The sequence below is a fragment of the Pleurodeles waltl genome, chromosome 11 (genome assembly GCF_031143425.1).
Source record: "Pleurodeles waltl isolate 20211129_DDA chromosome 11, aPleWal1.hap1.20221129, whole genome shotgun sequence".
NCBI classification, from domain to species: Eukaryota; Metazoa; Chordata; class Amphibia; order Caudata; family Salamandridae; genus Pleurodeles; species Pleurodeles waltl.
Window position 1 is genome coordinate 737,685,690 of NC_090450.1, and position 18,475 is coordinate 737,704,164.

Sequence of the window (18,475 nt, forward strand, 5' to 3'; positions counted from 1 at the left end):
AATGGAACTTGTAATACGGCGGGCGGGATATCCGTCACGTTTGTGATGGAGTAATCCCCTCCGCCAAGGTAGTAATCAGGCCCTAAGTGTTAATGACAGGGGTCTAGCACGAAATGCGGATTCCTTTTTAGGTCTCAACTTTAGATAACGCACATGTGTTGCCTCAAACTGAGACATGCTGTATGTTCTTTGTTGGCACCATCAATGCTCTCGTAGTCTCTGTCTCTCTCCCCATTTGTCCATGGCATGCATTTGTCATGTCAAGTACAGAATCCCTCCACTAGCACTCATTTCATGGTCAATTTGGGAATTTATTTTTGCTTCGTTTACTAGTCCTCTTCAGGAGTGCTGTTTTTTTCTCATATCCTGTGCCCATGCGTCTCCTCCCTCTGTATTTCAGGCTCATGTCCTGCAGTTCATTGTAATCAGTGGCCTTTGATGTTCCATGATTCGTGTTCACAGTGCGGGTTTTTGGGGGTCATTACAACCCTGGTTTTTGGGGGTCATTACAATCCTGGTGGTTTGAACCGCCAGGAAAAGGCTGGCAGTACGGGGAGTCGCGGGCCCCTGCAGGGGCCATCTGACAGGGCCCCATGCAGCTTTTCACTGTCTGCTATGCAGACAGTGAAAAGCGCGACGGGTGCAACTGCACTCGTCGCACCACCGGCTCCGTTTGGAGCCGGCTCCTGTGTTGCGGCCCAGCGGGGATCACACACGGCGGTCAGATCTTAGCGGGCGGTTTCCCGACACATTTGCCCAGGTGGTGATAATCTGCCTGGGCAGCGCTGCTTGCAGCGCTGCCCAGGGGATTACGAGTCCCTGACCGCCAGCCTTTTCCTGGCGGTTTGAACCGCCAGGAAAAGGGTGGTGGTACGGGGAGTCGTGGGGCCCCTGGGGGCCCCTGCACTGCCCATGCCACTGCACAGTTGCACCCGTCGCACGGCCGCAACACCGCGCCGGCTCCTGTGTTGTGGGCGAGATCCCCGCTGGGCCGGCGGGGATCTCATAATGACCGAGGCGGGAGTGCGGCCGCATTGGCGGCCGCCCGGCGGTCAGATCTTGGCCATAATCTTTTGAAGTGCGCTGGGCTGTTTGTCCCAAGGCTAGATCGTTCAAGGAGAAGTGTGACAGGGTCACAATCTTCTTCTTAATGTCAGTGCGTGTGGGACTGCTTGTTTGTTTGTTTGAGAATACGGATTCAAAACATATATATCCGATTTTACAAAGCTCCACAGTAATTGTGAATATAGTGCTAAACTATCTATTTTAATCCGATTGTTTTAATCAGAACACGTGTTTCAGTTACATGGAGGGACATTTGTAAAATAGCCACTATACATATGTGCCACCGAGATCAGCTTCCTCAGAAAGAGTTACTCTGGCATCTGTGGGCTTTGGATTTGTCATTGCATGGGACAGTTTATGCTAATTTATAGGACCACTATTACATTCAAAGTATCATTTTAGTATTGTTGTGCCAGACACAGACTAATCAACAAAGCACATCTGAAATATCTGCCACAGTTCAAAATAAAACTTCAAGTGTTTTAAGGAAAATGTAGATTTTACAATTTTGAAATAACCTTTTCATTGCCTTTCAAATATTCCACTTTAGTTTAACATACATCATAGTAAACTATAAGATAATCTTGTCGAATATGGCCACCGCTTTATCTATACTAGACACCGCCTTCAATTATTTCTATTTCAACATTCGAATTGTGGTGTAGGTCAGGCGGTAGTGCAGATGGTGCCCTGAAGTGGGCGTGGCTTTGGAAGCTGTCTGCATCGGTCGCTCACCTCACAGGAGGCTGCGCATTGGAGCTGTCATTCTTCAACATGGCTGCCAACTGCTCTTCTTCTACAGCCACTTCTGCAACCCCTTGCCCCTCCAGTGCTGCTGAGGTGTCTAAATGAAACCGTACTGTGCTCATGGTAAGGGGCATTGGTTTTGGACACTAATAGAGGGCCGTGGGTGTCAACAAGAAGCTAACTCTCTGAGTGGCTTGGGCAGAGTAAAAGACCAATTAAAGTAAATCCCGAAGGCTAATGAGCCAGGCAGTGGAATGAATGAATTAATGTATATCCCTGTCACCAGCGCCATACACAAACGCAGGCGTGGTGGTGACTCGTTTCTATTCCAGTTTCTCAGTCTCTGTAGAATTCTTATTAATAGAAACGGTATACTGCAGTCAACATTCTCGGCAGTACACAGCTCCCTGCACCGCCTCATCTTGCTATTTCCGCCCTAAAATGAAGATACACGTATATACATTTTATTTGAAAAGGGATCATGAGACAAAAGACAGCAAAGGGTCTTTACACACAGACAAACTTGTGCACTCAGACACACATGGAAGTCATATGGCCACGCTCACGTCTTAACACATAAAATGCCAAAATAAACTCTCATGGAAATACATACAGACCACCGTTCACAAAATCAAACATATGCCCACATACACCAGCACACATAAGTACACCTAAATATACTAGAAATGTGTAGACTCTTCTTAAAGACGTGTAACATGTAATGCTTTTATCCCAAGCTTGTTTTCTGTCCCTGGCCCTCTCGCCCTGTAAATCGGAGGGGGTGCAACAAACGCCATGCTGCACACTGGCTAGGGCAACATGAAAGCTGTTTTCACATTCAACGCATTTAATTCGCACTTGAGCACAATATCTCAATTAGTAATTGAGATATGGATTTCTCTGGTGAATGCTTTCAAGGCATAAGGTCCAGACAGCTTCAGCTATGCATTCCACATTGACAACGCCAATAGCTCAGGCATTGCCGAGACAGACTGGCTTTGCCAATGCTTGTTGTTTAGTACTGCAGCTTTGTTTATTGTTTTTTATAACATGCAAGCGCATGCCAGACAAATACCAGGAGCCCAGCTTTTAGGCGCAGCAAGCAAAATGACAAAATTTAAAACAAATATTTAGGAAGGTTGAAGTAATAATATTGATAAGGAAGCTGCAGAGCAATACTGAGTAATCAACAGGATACAAATAGTGAGGCAGACGACCAAGTAAACATGTTATGTACAGTATGTGGGAAACATAGACATGGAGTGTTGGAGCTTGCAGGATGGAAAAGCGATGGTGTTTGCAGGATGGAAATCATGGCAATGGCTTTGACGTAGGACCAGGTGAAGCCTTCAGACTTAGGTGGACTGTCATCGATGTTTCAGAAACCAAATCTGATCAGTATTGGTGTTGATGGGATGTTCCTTCAAAGATTACTAAATAAGAACTTTAATCTAGATTTAAAATTGGAAGCAGTTTCTGGAGTCTTGCTGCAGAAACTATTCATGGCTGCATTTTATGTTCCAGTAGCAAAGGTTTTTCCTTCAGTTCGACACCCTATATATGCTTTTGGTAAACGTGCTCACCTCGTAAGCTCACACAGACTTAATTTAACAAAGTACACGGATGGAAATATTTATACCTAAAAGATCTGCTGTCCTTTTAAACAAAGCCCATGTAAATGAGGAGATTACTACAGAGGTCAGACAAGCCAGATATCAAGGGCAAAAAAGGATGGGATCAAAGCAAAGATATGTACTTCCTGGCAGAAGCCGACCCCGGGGCACTAGCGGAAGTTGTGGAAGGCAGGGATATGTTCACCATGGAGGGCTGCCAGTTTGTTGTCCTTGTTGCAAAAGGATATGGGGTTAAATAGAAAGAATGGAATATCTGAAAGAAAACATTACTTATGGTGAAATGACCTGTTATGACAGGGTGTTTGAACTCTGCCATTCAAAGTGCTAATTATCAAACAACCTTTTCACTGGTGGCTTTGGGCGGCCCACCCAAGGAAGAGACAGATCATGGACAAGTGCCCCACAATTCTGCAAGGTTGAAATAAATGCAGATTCTTCCATATGTGGTATACAATTTATGTTAGCTGCATCTGAAAGAGAGGTGATAGGAATAGCTGGATTGGTCTTAGCTATGCTCCCGTTGCCACATAAGCTGGACTCCCTATTGGTCACGCAAAGCCCAGCACACAACAGAATCATTCCACTACTAGGTTTTTCGCCCCAGCATCCAACCCTGTTGTAAATTTAGCCACAACCAAATCTGTGGTACCTGCTCCGATAATCAGAACATTTGTAGTGCTTGTGTTGTAATTGTTGAGGGAAATGCATTTTGCCATCACTTTGGTCCTTCTCTGAGACTGGAGAGCCTGCGAACAGAAAGACAGTACAATTTTGTCACAAACAGTTGGCTGGAGTTCAAGACATGTTGTGGCAGTAAAGCGCTACCATCTCGTTGACAATGTTAAGTCTGCAGATGTCTTGGAAGGGAATATCCATAACGATTTCAGTCCTGCATACAAAGAATGGGAGGTGATGTGTGCTCAGTAAAGGGACCTGTACTGTAAAGCAAGCCCCTGTGTAGCACAGCACAAATAATGTTGATAAATGACAATCTTATCCTATGTTTGTATACACCTGATTGATACATCATGGATCATCCTGCATTAGTCCAAAAATAAACAATAAACCTCAACATACAGTATGCCAATGCTGCATTTTGAACATTTCTTTAATTTGCTTGTTGAGTGTTGTATGGAATATTGTGTTGCAGAATCTAGAACAGTAATTGCAGTATTACAGTGGTATTCTCAGAAAGTGTCTTGCATAATTACAATACTCCACTCACAATATTGCTTGCGGTTTTGCACTGCTGTACATGTACAATTGCTAGCAGTACTGCATTACTGCCCTTTGTGTAGTTCATAATGTAATGAAGTGTTACACCTTAGATATTGTTCTTAGAAGTAGAGTGCCAAAGTAGGAATATTTCTGCACTATTGTAGTACTGTACTTGAAAAAAATTTTGCAACAGCACATTGCTGAATGTTGAACACTGCATGCAATATTTCATTGTTGTACATGGAAATTGGCTTGAAGGACTGCAGAGCTACATTTGCACCAGGTCATGGCAGGTAACTATGATAAGAGGTGTGATTTTTGTTGAGGTATGCTGATGAGGTAAAATGGCAAGGTATAATGTGTTTGGAAGGTAGACATGCGGTGCTTAATTTGAGCCGTGGGGGGCACCGACACTTATTTCTGGGGCCGCACTTATCTTTCTGCATCGGGCGTTTACTGCGAGTAAAAGACACATGAGAAAGACAGAGGAAGAGCAAGACTGAAAAGCGCACAAAGGCAGAAAGCAGAAAGTTTCAAGAGTGAGCTAAGTGTGTAGGTAGTGGCTGTAAATGGATTAAAGAGGCCTAAGACGGCTTTAGGATTATGCTGCCTCAGTGTTCTGTGCCTGCACATTTAATTGCAGAAGCTGCGTGTCTCAAAGGAGAGCTTTGGGCACCGGCACGTTTTTATTCACAAATTAAGCACTGTTGGCATAGTAGATACAGCTGAATGGGAAAAGGTACAGATCATGTGGCATCTGAAGTATAACAAAAGGACTACTTGATGTGCCTATCTTCAGAATGCCAGTACCATGATAGACAGCCTAACCAACCAATGGCAAACTGTTAGAAATTGAGTTTTTGGTTGGCAGTCAGGTTACCCTCTGTCCAAGCAAGAACCCTCACTCTAGTCAGGGTAAGTCACACACAATCCAAAATTATCCTATGCCCACCCTCTGGTAGTTTGGCACGAGCAATCAGGCTTAACTTAGAAGGCAATGTGTAAAGTATTTGTGCAATAAATCATACAATAACACCATATAGCAACACAAAAATACACCACACAGTGTTGCATCTCCAGGTGAGATCTGAGCTCTACTTCTTTCCAAGCAGTATGCTCAAGATCATTGCCCAACAGACAATCTACAGGCATTACAGGACTCACAGCTACTTTCAGAGTACCAGAGACCCCCCACCCCCACTCAAAGGGAACCAGAGCCACCAGTAGGTGTCTCATACGATTGTCAGCCACTATGACCTGGTGGAATGTATTAGGGACTATCTGCTCTGTTGACACCAGCTGGCTCTTGATAGTAGTCATGCTGGCTCCTGTGTCACGCAGAGCCTCCACCTTTTGCCCATCAATGGTGGCCCACTGCCTGTACTTGGAAGTATTTTGGGGCATGTGGGCTTGGGGCACCATTTCACTTTCTCCCAGGGACACTAGGGAAATCTCTACCTGCTCCCCAAAGCTATCTAGGACCATCTCCCCCCTGAGCGCTACACTAGTCAACCCAGGGGTCTGTCCAGTAGTGGACGGTGCCCTCGTGGAGCACTGGGGGTCGCCTTTATAGTGACCAGACTGGTAGCACTCTAAGCATTTGGGGTTGGATCTCCCTGATTTCTCATAACTCCCTGGCTTTTCCCAAATCTGGAACAGGAATGGTTGTCACCCCCTCCCTGGGAATTCTTTTGGGGGCCTTTGGAGAGTTCCTTATCTGTAAGTTTATCTCCCCCCTCTTTCTTCTGTTGGGAACCCTGACAACCTTTGTGGGTGTCCCCCCCAGGTACCTTTTTGGACACTCTGGTGCTAACCCAGAGGTCCGCCTCCTCAGAGCGCTTCCTAGGATCAGTCAGCTTACTATCTACCAAGTGCTGGCGCAACTCTGTATAAGTAGTATTGAGCATATGCTCTCTCAGAATCAAGTCATATAACCCTTTATAATTATCTACTTTGTTGCCCCACACCCATCCATTCAGTGCCTTCCTGGAAAAGTCAAAGAAATCTACCCATGTTTGTGTGGTTTGTTTGGTGCTGTCCCTGAACCTCTGACGGTATCCCTCAGGGGTCAGCCCAAACTTGGCAAGTAAAGTGGCTTTCTGAAGTGGGTATGTGTTTTGATCAGGTTGATCCAATGTGAGAAGTGTGTCCCTCCCCAATGGCGGCACATAACCCCACATAGCTACCCCCCATTGCCCTTCAGGAACCTCATGAGCCCTTAGTGCAACTTCATAAGCAGCTAACCATTTATCTATGTCATCTCCCACCACAAAACTGGGCACCACATTTTTGGGTATACAAACCTTCTTTTCTCCAGCAGGTCCTGTCTGTATGCTGCCACCATTATTGCTGGATTCAGACTGTCTCGCCTTGATCTCCAGCTCCTTGAGACTCAGTTCATGAGCCAACAATAGTTTCTTTTCAGCCAAAGCTCTTTCAGCTTCCACATGTTTGGCTGCTCTTTCAGCTTCAGCTTGTTTGGCTTCTCTCTCTGCCCTCTTGTCTTCCTGTTGGGCCTCAATTTACAGTTTTGCCATTTGCAATTGGAACTCCCTTTCTTCTCTCCTTTCCTCTGCGGTCAGGCTTTGCACAGAGACACTGCTCCCTGGTCTGGAAGGGGGCACAATTGCAGTGGTAACATCATCCACTGATAGAAACAAATCCTATGAGGGGTCATTTTCTGGCTCCTCTTCCTCATCATCCTCCTCTAAATGTGCTTCTGCCCAGGCCCTCAGGGCCACTTGAAAGTCCTCCTTTTTGCAGGTCCCTTGGGTGGGTACTCTCATCACCCTGCAGAACCCTCTTAGCTGTTTGACCGTATATGTATCCAACAGGGCTAGGTCAAAGTCTCCTACTTGAGACCCAGTCAGAGACATGTTGAGTGAGGATTTAGTTTTTGAAAATTGTCAGGAAACGAATTTGCAAAACAAGAGATTAAAATCAAGTTGACCTTCAACTGTGGGTAGGTAGTGAAATACTGAGCTACTGTATGTCACTGCACAAATACAAGTCCTATCCTCACCGCTGATCACTAATGTTAGAAATTGGGTTTTTGGTTGGCAGTCAGGTTACCCTCTGTCCAAGCAAGAACCCTCACTCTAGTCAGGGTAAGTCACACACAATCCAAAATTATCCTGTGCCCACCCTCTGGTAGCTTGGCACGAGCAGTCAGGCTTAACTTAGTAGGCAGTGTGTAAAGTATTTGTGCAATAAATCATACAATAACACCATATAGCACCACAAAAATACACCACACAGTGTTTAGAAAAATATATAATATTTATCTGGATAATTGTAGGTCAAAACGAATAAAGATGCAATGTGAAATTGTAGAGATATCACTGAAAAGTGATATAAAGTGTCTTAAGTCATTAAAAAGCAAACAAAGTCTCTTTCAAGCACAAAGTACCTGGTTTAAAGTGGAAAATCTCCGCAAAGGGCCGCAGAAGAAGAGATACGTGGAAAAATGGTGTGTGCGTCGATTTCTCCCCTGCACACACAGACTTGCGTCGTTATTTTTCACGCATGGAAGTCGTGTGTCGTTTTCCGGCGCGTGGACAGTCTCTTTCTGTGGGTCGCGGGATTACCAGATGTCCCGGGGTCTGTGCGTGGATTCTCCTGCTTGTTTTCCGTCTGCACGTCGTTCCGCGGGGCTGCGCGTCAAAGTTTCGATCTCACGGCAGGCGTCGCATCGATTTCTCCTCTGAAAGTCAGGCGGCGTTGTCCTTGCGAGGCCGTGCGTCGAAGTTCGGGTCGTCCCGAAGGCGTTGCGTCGATCAGCGTTGGTGTGCAGCGTTTTTCTCGCCGCGGAGCAAGCTGTGCTTCGACATTTTCGGCTCACAAAGAGTCCAAATGAAAAAGAGAAGTCTTTTTGGTCCTGAGACTTCAGGGAACAGGAGGCAACTCTCTATCCAAGCCCTTGGAGAGCACTTTTACAGCCAGACAAGAGTTCAGCAAGGCAACAGGGCAACAGCAAGGCAGCAGTCCTTTGTAGAAAGCAGTCAGGTGAGTCCTTTGGGCAGCCAGGCAGTTCTTCTTGGCAGGATGCAGGTTCTGGTTCAGGTTTCTTCTCCAGCAAGTGTCTGATGAGGTAGGGCAGAGGCCCTGTTTTATACCCAAATGTGCCTTTGAAGTGGGGGAGACTTCAAAGAGTGGCTAAGAAGTGCACCAGGTCCCCTTTCAGTTCAATCCTGTCTGCCAGGGTCCCAGTAGGGGGTGTGGCAGTCCTTTGTGTGAGAGCAGGCCCTCCACCCTCCCAGCTCAGGAAGACCCCTTCAAAATGCAGATGTATGCAAGTGAGGCTGAGTACCCTGTGTTTGGGGTGTGTCTGAGTGAATGCACAAGGAGCTGTCAACCAAGCCCAGCCAGACGTGGATTGTAAGGCACAGAAAGATTTAAGTGCAAAGTAATGCTCACTTTCTAAAAGTGGCATTTCTAGAATAGTAATATCAAATCGAACTTCACCAGTCAGCAGGGTTTGGTATTACCATTCTGGCCATACTAAATATGACCTTCCTAATCCTTTCAGATCAGCAGCTACCACTTCAATACTGTATGAGGGCAGCCCCAATATTAGCCTATGAAGGGAGCAGGCCTCACAGTAGTGCAAAAACGAATTTAGGAGTTTCACACTACCAGGGCATGTAAACTACACAGGTACGTGCCCTGCCTTTCACCCACACAGCACCCTGCTCTAGGGGTTACCTAGGGCACACATTAGAGGTGACTTACATGTGGAAAAAGGGGAGGTTTAGGCTTGGCAAGTACTTTTAAATGCCAAGTCGAGGTGACAGTGACACTGCACACACAGGCCTTGCAATGGCAGGCCTGGGACAAGGTAAAGGGGCTACTTAAGTGGGTGGCACAACCAGTGCTGCAGGCCCATTAGTAGCATTTAATCTACAGGCCCTAGGCACATTTAGTGCACATTACTAGGGACTTATAAGTAAATTAAATAGTCCAATCAGGTATGATCCAAGGTTACCATGTTTAAAAGGGAGAGAGCATATGCACTTTAGCACTGGTTAGCAGTGGTAAAGTGCGCAGAGTCTAAAAGCCAGCAAAACAGAGTCCAAAAAGTGGAGGGAGGCAGGCAAAAAGTTAGGGGTGACCACCCTAAGGCATGTCAGGTCTAACATTTATCCCCCCCAGCTGAAAGTGGGGAGAGCTACCCGACCTCCTGGGAGCTCTCATCGCTAAGGCGGAAGTATCTGGAGAGACCATCAGCATTGGCGTAGTCAACCCCTGGGCGATGCTCCACCGTAAAGTCCATCCCCTGTGGGGAAATGGACCACCTCAAGAGTTTTGGATTCTCACCCCTCATCTGCATGAGCCATCTGAGGGGCCTGTGGTCTGTCTGAACTCGGAAGTGAGTCCCAAACAGGTAGGGTCTTAGCTTCTTCAGTGCCCAGACCACAGCAAATGTTTCTCTCTCAATAGCACTCCACCTTTGTTCCCGTGGTAATAGTCTTCTGCTAATAAAGACTACTGGTTGGTCTGAGCCCTCCTCATTCAGCTGTGCTAGAACAGCCCCTATGCCATGCTCTGATGCGTCTGTCTGCACAATAAATTTCTGAGAGTAGTCAGGGGCCTTGAGCACGGGGGCCGTGCACATGGCTTCCTTCAGAGAATCAAAGGCTTTCTGACAAGCCTCTGCCCAATTCACCAACCTAGGTTGTTTCTTGGACGTTAGTTCTGTCAAGGGGGACACAATGGTACCATAGCCCTTGACGAATCTGCGGCAGTATCCAGTGAGGCCCAAAAAGGCTCTCACCTTCGTCTGTGTTCTAGGTGGTTGCCAGGCCTTGATAGTTTCAATCTTGGCCTGGAGTGGCTGCACCTTGCCACCACCTACTAGGTGTCCCAAGTACACCACGGAACCCTGCCCAATCTGGCACTTACTAGCCTTGATAGTCAGGCCTGCCTGTTGCAGAGCCTGAAGTACCTCCTTGAGGTGGAGCAGGTGTTCCTCCCAGCTGGAACTATAGACAGCTATGTCGTCTAGGTAAGCTGCACAGAAGGCATCTTTACCAGCTAGGACCCCGTTAACCAACCGTTGGAAGGTAGCGGGGGCATTTTTCAGCCCAAATGGCATCACCCGGAATTGGTAATGGCCATCAGGGGTGGAAAAAGCTGATCTTTCTTTAGCCCCCTCAGTCAGGCCGATCTGCCAGTACCCTTAAGTAAGATCGAACGTACTCAGGAACTTGGCAGCGCCTAGCCTGTCAACGAGCTCATCAGTTCGGGGGATGGGGTGAGCATCAGTCCGGGTGACTGAGTTGTGACCCCGGTAGTCCACACAGAACCGGAGCTCTGGCTTCGCACCTGGGGCAGTAGCCTTAGGAACAATACCACAGGGATGGCCTAGGGACTACTGGATTTCTCAATAACCCCCAAAGTCAACATCTTGGAGACCTCCTCCTTGATGCTGGCCTTCACCTTATCCGACAACCTGTAAATTTTGTTCTTTACAGAGGGACTGTCACCTGTGTCAATGTCATGAACACAGAGGTGGGTTAGTCGGGGAGTAAGGGAGAACAGGGGGGAGAACTGCTCTAACAGCTCTTAGCAGTCCCCTCTCTGGGTTAGAGTCAGGGAGTCAGAGAGAATGACACCCCCCACTGACCCATCCCCTTCTTTGACAGCGAGGAGGTCGGGGAGAGGTTCACTCTCCTCTTCCATGCCCTCATCTGGGACCAGGAGCATACTGACGTCAGACCTCTCAAAGTGAGGTTTGAGCCGGTTGTGATGGAGGACCCATAGGGGGTGCCTAGGGGTCTTGAGGTCCAAAAGGTAAGTGGCCTCCCCTTTACGCTCCTTGATCTCAAAGGGGCCAGTCCAGCAGTCCTGGAGAGCCCTGGGCTCTACTGGCTCCATCACCCAAACTCAACTAGAGTGGCCTTCTGGTCATACCACTCCTTCATCACCTCTTGAATGGCCTCAAGGTTACTCTGGGCCTGCTTCCAGAAGCGTTGGGTTTGGTTGCGGAGGGCCAGCATGTAGCTGACCACATCCTGGGGAGGTGACTTGGGAGCTTTCTCCCAGCCCTCCTTAACAAAGCTTAGGGGTCCCCTGACAGGGTGACCATAGAGAAGCTCAAAGGGGCTGAACCCCACCCCTTTCTGGGGCACCTCTCTGTAAGCAAACAACAGGCAGGGTAAGAGGACGTCCCACTTACGCCTCATGGCATCAGTCAGGCCACCAATCATGCCTTTCAGGGTCTGGTTGAATCTCTCAACAAGCCCATTGGATTGAGGATGATAAGGGGTGGTAAACCGGTAGGTCACCCCACACTCATCCCACATGGACTTCATGTATGCAGACATGAAGTTTGTGCCCCTGTCCGACACAACCTCCTTAGGGAATCCCACACGGGTAAATATTCCCAACAGGGCTCTGGTCACCACCGGTGCAGTCACTGTTCTCAGAGGGATTGCCTCTGGATAGCGGGTGGCATGGTCCACCAAAACCAGGATAAACCTGTTGCCCAAGGCAGTTTTTGGGTCAAAGGGACCAACAATGTCGATGCCCACCCTTTCAAAGGGGGTGCCAATGACTGGGAGCGGGAGCCTTAAGCCGCTTCCCTGTCTTCCCACTAGCCTGGCAGGTGGGGCAAGCTCTGCAGAAGTTATCTGAGGCTGTCCTTATTCTGGGCCAATGGAAGTGGGTGTTAAGCCTGTCAAAGGTCTTGTCTTGGCCCAGGTGTCCTGCCAGGGGGATGTTGTGAGCCAGACCCAGTAGGAAGTTCCGGTAACACTGGGGGACCACCAACACACTGGCTGCCCCAGGACCTGGAACCTTACGCTCACTGTAAAGGAGATCATTCTCCCAGTAAATATGGTGAGTGCCAGAGGCGTCACCTGCTGCTTGGGCTGTGGCTTGTTTCCTCAGACCCTCAAGGGCGGGGCATTCCTTCTGCGCCTTGCAGAATTCCGCTCTGGTTGGCCCTCCCTCTACTTGTCAGCCAGCAAGTTCAGGTAGGTTACCCAGGTCCGCTATGTCCTCCCCAGTGGGCTCAGGGGCCTCCTCCTCCTCAGGGGCCTCGTCCACCACCGTGGGAACACTTTTGGCGGGTTTCCCGCGCCTCGTGCCCTTCCTCTTTGCAGCTGTCTGGGCCATTTTTCCAGGCTCCAGACACCCTTGACTCCCTTCCTGGGCAGCCATGGACCGTGTGGTCATGCAGACCCACTCAGGTAACCCTAACATCTCCAGGTGAGATCTGAGCTCTACTTCTTTCCAAGCAGTATGCTCAAGATCATTGCCCAACAGACAATCTACAGGCATTACAGGACTCACAGCTACTTTCAGAGTACCAGAGACCCCCCACCCCCACTCAAAGGGAACCAGAGCCACCAGTAGGTGTCTCATACGATTGTCAGCCACTATGACCTGGTGGAATGTATTAGGGACTATCTGCTCTGTTGACACCAGCTGGCTCTTGATAGTAGTCATGCTGGCTCCTGTGTCACGCAGAGCCTCCACCTTTTGCCCATCAATGGTGGCCCACTGCCTGTACTTGGAAGTATTTTGGGGCATGTGGGCTTGGGGCACCATTTCACTTTCTCCCAGGGACACTAGGGAAATCTCTACCTGCTCCCAAAGCTATCTAGGACCATCTCCCCCCTGAGCGCTACACTAGTCAACCCAGGGGTCTGTCCAGTAGTGGACGGTGCCCTCGTGGAGCACTGGGGGTCGCCTTTATAGTGACCAGACTGGTAGCACTCTAAGCATTTGGGGTTGGATCTCCCTGATTTCTCATAACTCCCTGGCTTTTCCCAAATCTGGAACAGGAATGGTTGTCACCCCCTCCCTGGGAATTCTTTTGGGGGCCTTTGGAGAGTTCCTTATCTGTAAGTTTATCTCCCCCCTCTTTCTTCTGTTGGGAACCCTGACAACCTTTGTGGGTGTCCCCCCCAGGTACCTTTTTGGACACTCTGGTGCTAACCCAGAGGTCCGCCTCCTCAGAGCGCTTCCTAGGATCAGTCAGCTTACTATCTACCAAGTGCTGGCGCAACTCTGTATAAGTAGTATTGAGCATATGCTCTCTCAGAATCAAGTCATATAACCCTTTATAATGATCTACTTTGTTGCCCCACACCCATCCATTCAGTGCCTTCCTGGAAAAGTCAAAGAAATCTACCCATGTTTGTGTGGTTTGTTTGGTGCTGTCCCTGAACCTCTGACGGTATCCCTCAGGGGTCAGCCCAAACTTGGCAAGTAAAGTGGCTTTCTGAAGTGGGTATGTGTTTTGATCAGGTTGATCCAATGTGAGAAGTGTGTCCCTCCCCAATGGCGGCACATAACCCCACATAGCTACCCGCCATTGCCCTTCAGGAACCTCATGAGCCCTTAGTGCAACTTCATAAGCAGCTAACCATTTATCTATGTCATCTCCCACCACAAAACTGGGCACCACATTTTTGGGTATACAAACCTTCTTTTCTCCAGCAGGTCCTGTCTGTATGCTGCCACCATTATTGCTGGATTCAGACTGTCTCGCCTTGATCTCCAGCTCCTTGAGACTCAGTTCATGAGCCAACAATAGTTTCTTTTCAGCCAAAGCTCTTTCAGCTTCCACATGTTTGGCTGCTCTTTCAGCTTCAGCTTGTTTGGCTTCTCTCTCTGCCCTCTTGTCTTCCTGTTGGGCCTCAATTTACAGTTTTGCCATTTGCAATTGGAACTCCCTTTCTTCTCTCCTTTCCTCTGCGGTCAGGCTTTGCACAGAGACACTGCTCCCTGGTCTGGAAGGGGGCACAATTGCAGTGGTAACATCATCCACTGATAGAAACAAATCCTATGAGGGGTCATTTTCTGGCTCCTCTTCCTCATCATCCTCCTCTAAATGTGCTTCTGCCCAGGCCCTCAGGGCCACTTGAAAGTCCTCCTTTTTGCAGGTCCCTTGGGTGGGTACTCTCATCACCCTGCAGAACCCTCTTAGCTGTTTGACCGTATATGTATCCAACAGGGCTAGGTCAAAGTCTCCTACTTGAGACCCAGTCAGAGACATGTTGAGTGAGGATTTAGTTTTTGAAAATTGTCAGGAAACGAATTTGCAAAACAAGAGATTCAAATCAAGTTGACCTTCAACTGTGGGTAGGTAGTGAAATACTGAGCTACTGTATGTCACTGCACAAATACAAGTCCTATCCTCACCGCTGATCACTAATGTTAGAAATTGGGTTTTTGGTTGGCAGTCAGGTTACCCTCTGTCCAAGCAAGAACCCTCACTCTAGTCAGGGTAAGTCACACACAATCCAAAATTATCCTGTGCCCACCCTCTGGTAGCTTGGCACGAGCAGTCAGGCTTAACTTAGTAGGCAGTGTGTAAAGTATTTGTGCAATAAATCATACAATAACACCATATAGCACCACAAAAATACACCACACAGTGTTTAGAAAAATATATAATATTTATCTGGATAATTGTAGGTCAAAACGAATAAAGATGCAATGTGAAATTGTAGAGATATCACTGAAAAGTGATATAAAGTGTCTTAAGTCATTAAAAAGCAAACAAAGTCTCTTTCAAGCACAAAGTACCTGGTTTAAAGTGGAAAATCTCCGCAAAGGGCCGCAGAAGAAGAGATACGTGGAAAAATGGTGTGTGCGTCGATTTCTCCCCTGCACACACAGACTTGCGTCGTTATTTTTCACGCGTGGAAGTCGTGTGTCGTTTTCCGGCGCGTGGACAGTCTCTTTCTGTGGGTCGCGGGATTACCAGATGTCCCGGGGTCTGTGCGTGGATTCTCCTGCTTGTTTTCCGTCTGCACGTCGTTCCGCGGGGCTGCGCGTCAAAGTTTCGATCTCACGGCAGGCGTCGCATCGATTTCTCCTCTGAAAGTCAGGCGGCGTTGTCCTTGCGAGGCCGTGCGTCGAAGTTCGGGTCGTCCCGAAGGCGTTGCGTCGATCAGCGTTGGTGTGCAGCGTTTTTCTCGCCGCGGAGCAAGCTGTGCTTCGACATTTTCGGCTCACAAAGAGTCCAAATGAAAAAGAGAAGTCTTTTTGGTCCTGAGACTTCAGGGAACAGGAGGCAACTCTCTATCCAAGCCCTTGGAGAGCACTTTTACAGCCAGACAAGAGTTCAGCAAGGCAACAGGGCAACAGCAAGGCAGCAGTCCTTTGTAGAAAGCAGTCAGGTGAGTCCTTTGGGCAGCCAGGCAGTTCTTCTTGGCAGGATGCAGGTTCTGGTTCAGGTTTCTTCTCCAGCAAGTGTCTGATGAGGTAGGGCAGAGGCCCTGTTTTATACCCAAATGTGCCTTTGAAGTGGGGGAGACTTCAAAGAGTGGCTAAGAAGTGCACCAGGTCCCCTTTCAGTTCAATCCTGTCTGCCAGGTCCCAGTAGGGGGTGTGGCAGTCCTTTGTGTGAGAGCAGGCCCTCCACCCTCCCAGCTCAGGAAGACCCCTTCAAAATGCAGATGTATGCAAGTGAGGCTGAGTACCCTGTGTTTGGGGTGTGTCTGAGTGAATGCACAAGGAGCTGTCAACCAAGCCCAGCCAGACGTGGATTGTAAGGCACAGAAAGATTTAAGTGCAAAGTAATGCTCACTTTCTAAAAGTGGCATTTCTAGAATAGTAATATCAAATCGAACTTCACCAGTCAGCAGGGTTTGGTATTACCATTCTGGCCATACTAAATATGACCTTCCTAATCCTTTCAGATCAGCAGCTACCACTTCAATACTGTATGAGGGCAGCCCCAATATTAGCCTATGAAGGGAGCAGGCCTCACAGTAGTGCAAAAACGAATTTAGGAGTTTCACACTACCAGGGCATGTAAACTACACAGGTACGTGCCCTGCCTTTCACCCACACAGCACCCTGCTCTAGGGGTTACCTAGGGCACACATTAGAGGTGACTTACATGTGGAAAAAGGGGAGGTTTAGGCTTGGCAAGTACTTTTAAATGCCAAGTCGAGGTGACAGTGACACTGCACACACAGGCCTTGCAATGGCAGGCCTGGGACAAGGTAAAGGGGCTACTTAAGTGGGTGGCACAACCAGTGCTGCAGGCCCATTAGTAGCATTTAATCTACAGGCCCTAGGCACATTTAGTGCACATTACTAGGGACTTATAAGTAAATTAAATAGTCCAATCAGGTATGATCCAAGGTTACCATGTTTAAAAGGGAGAGAGCATATGCACTTTAGCACTGGTTAGCAGTGGTAAAGTGCGCAGAGTCTAAAAGCCAGCAAAACAGAGTCCAAAAAGTGGAGGGAGGCAGGCAAAAAGTTAGGGGTGACCACCCTAAGACATGTCAGGTCTAACACAAACAATGAAAAAGACCTGAAAGCCAATGGCAGCAGAGGACTGACTCATAGCGCAAACTCCGTGTATGGAAATCCCGGAGCTGTGCCATAGAGAAGTGGATGAGAAGGAGAAGATAACCAGACCACTGTACACAGGTAGTGAAGTTAAAATGGTGAACCAGAGGCCATTGAAGAACCAACCCAGTGACAGTCATTGAAGCACGTCTGAAGCTGTGAAAGGATAGCCAATAGTCAAAAAAAGATACAGACAGATAAGTACAGAAGTAAGTTTAGAATTACAGGAAAAGATTGGGAGACAAGTATCAGATATTGAGGCATTCTTAGTAAAATGGGCCAGGAGAAGGCCAGATTATAGAGGAAGAAATAATGCAGGAGAGTCAATACAGGAAAAGAGCTGAAAGAGCAGCAGGGATTGGAGAATTTTGGAAAGAATGGAAGAGAAATGAAGTGAGGGTTGGTAATGTGTTTGTTGGTACATAATGGCATAGGCGAGTATAGAATGTATATGTGAGGTAAAATGAAAGAGTCAGATTAAAGGGTTCAGGAAGTAAAGAAATTGAAGAGGCGAGTGAAGGCACATAAGGGAGAAATAGTCATTATTAATGACTCTCAGCAGTCCCCTTGCAGTGATATTTCAGAATCTGTTTTTAGTAACTATTAATCCCACCATAGAGGATCAGAAAGAAGGCTGGTGGGATGGCTTTCCCGACTAAGGTTTGCCCGCTTTGGAATTCCTTGCCGGACAAAATAAGGAATATCAATCAACGCATGCCATTCTGGAAAACTTTAAAAATAGTCCTACATGGGTTGGATGAGACTGTTGATAGTAGTGCATAGTCGCCTTGTTCAGCAATTAGTGCTTTATAAATTATCTTGATTGCTTTGACTCACTTCTTACCTGTTTGCTAGCTCGAATATGGACTCTCTCCTTCTCGATTCTGACCTGAAAATCAATAAAGAAAAGAAATTAGCAGAATGATGCAGGTAGAAGACAGAGAAGCAAGAACTTCAGATGGCATGTTCCCGTTAAAAACTAGACATGAACAAACACAAATATTGTACTACAAAGAGTTAGGGCCATATTTATAGGACTGTGGCACAGAGCAGCAAATTACCTTGCTTCTCTGCATCACAGGTTAAGGACAGGAATGCACCATTTTTAAAAGAATTCTGTGCATTCCTGCTTTTTTCCCTGTGCTGCTGTTTTGGCTGCCTTGTGCCAATGCAGCCACCCTTGCACCATGATGCTAGGGTGCCTGCATTGTAAGGAGGATTGCTTCTTTGTGCAGGAAGGGGCATTTTCCTGCACAAAACATTTCCCTGAGGCATAGTCTTCTTTCTATGTGTGCTACATAAAGATATTTCGCCTTGTTATGCCTCACTGGGAAGGTGTAGCATTTTGCTGCATTCCCAGGTCTACCACTTCCGGTAAATCTGGGAATGGTCCACATCCATGGCTGTTGCCTCGGAACACCCATGCAACACCCATGGAAAGCCTCCCTTACAGGGTAACACAACACAGCGATTTGCACTGCAGTGCTTTA

At 47.7% G+C, this 18,475-nt stretch overlaps 1 protein-coding gene across 2 annotated transcripts in view; it reads right to left on the bottom strand.

Annotated features, from left to right (window-relative positions):
* Nucleotides 1-18,475, bottom strand: part of AIFM3 (AIF family member 3) — a 240,676-nt gene that overhangs the window by 100,788 nt on the left and 121,413 nt on the right. For both annotated transcript variants that reach the window (XM_069214439.1, XM_069214438.1), the window contains 2 exons: nt 17,830-17,874; nt 4,096-4,192 (listed from right to left, as the gene is read on the bottom strand). In XM_069214439.1, the coding sequence (XP_069070540.1) occupies nt 4,096-4,192; nt 17,830-17,874 (142 nt within the window). The remainder of the gene's footprint in view (nt 1-4,095; nt 4,193-17,829; nt 17,875-18,475) is intronic.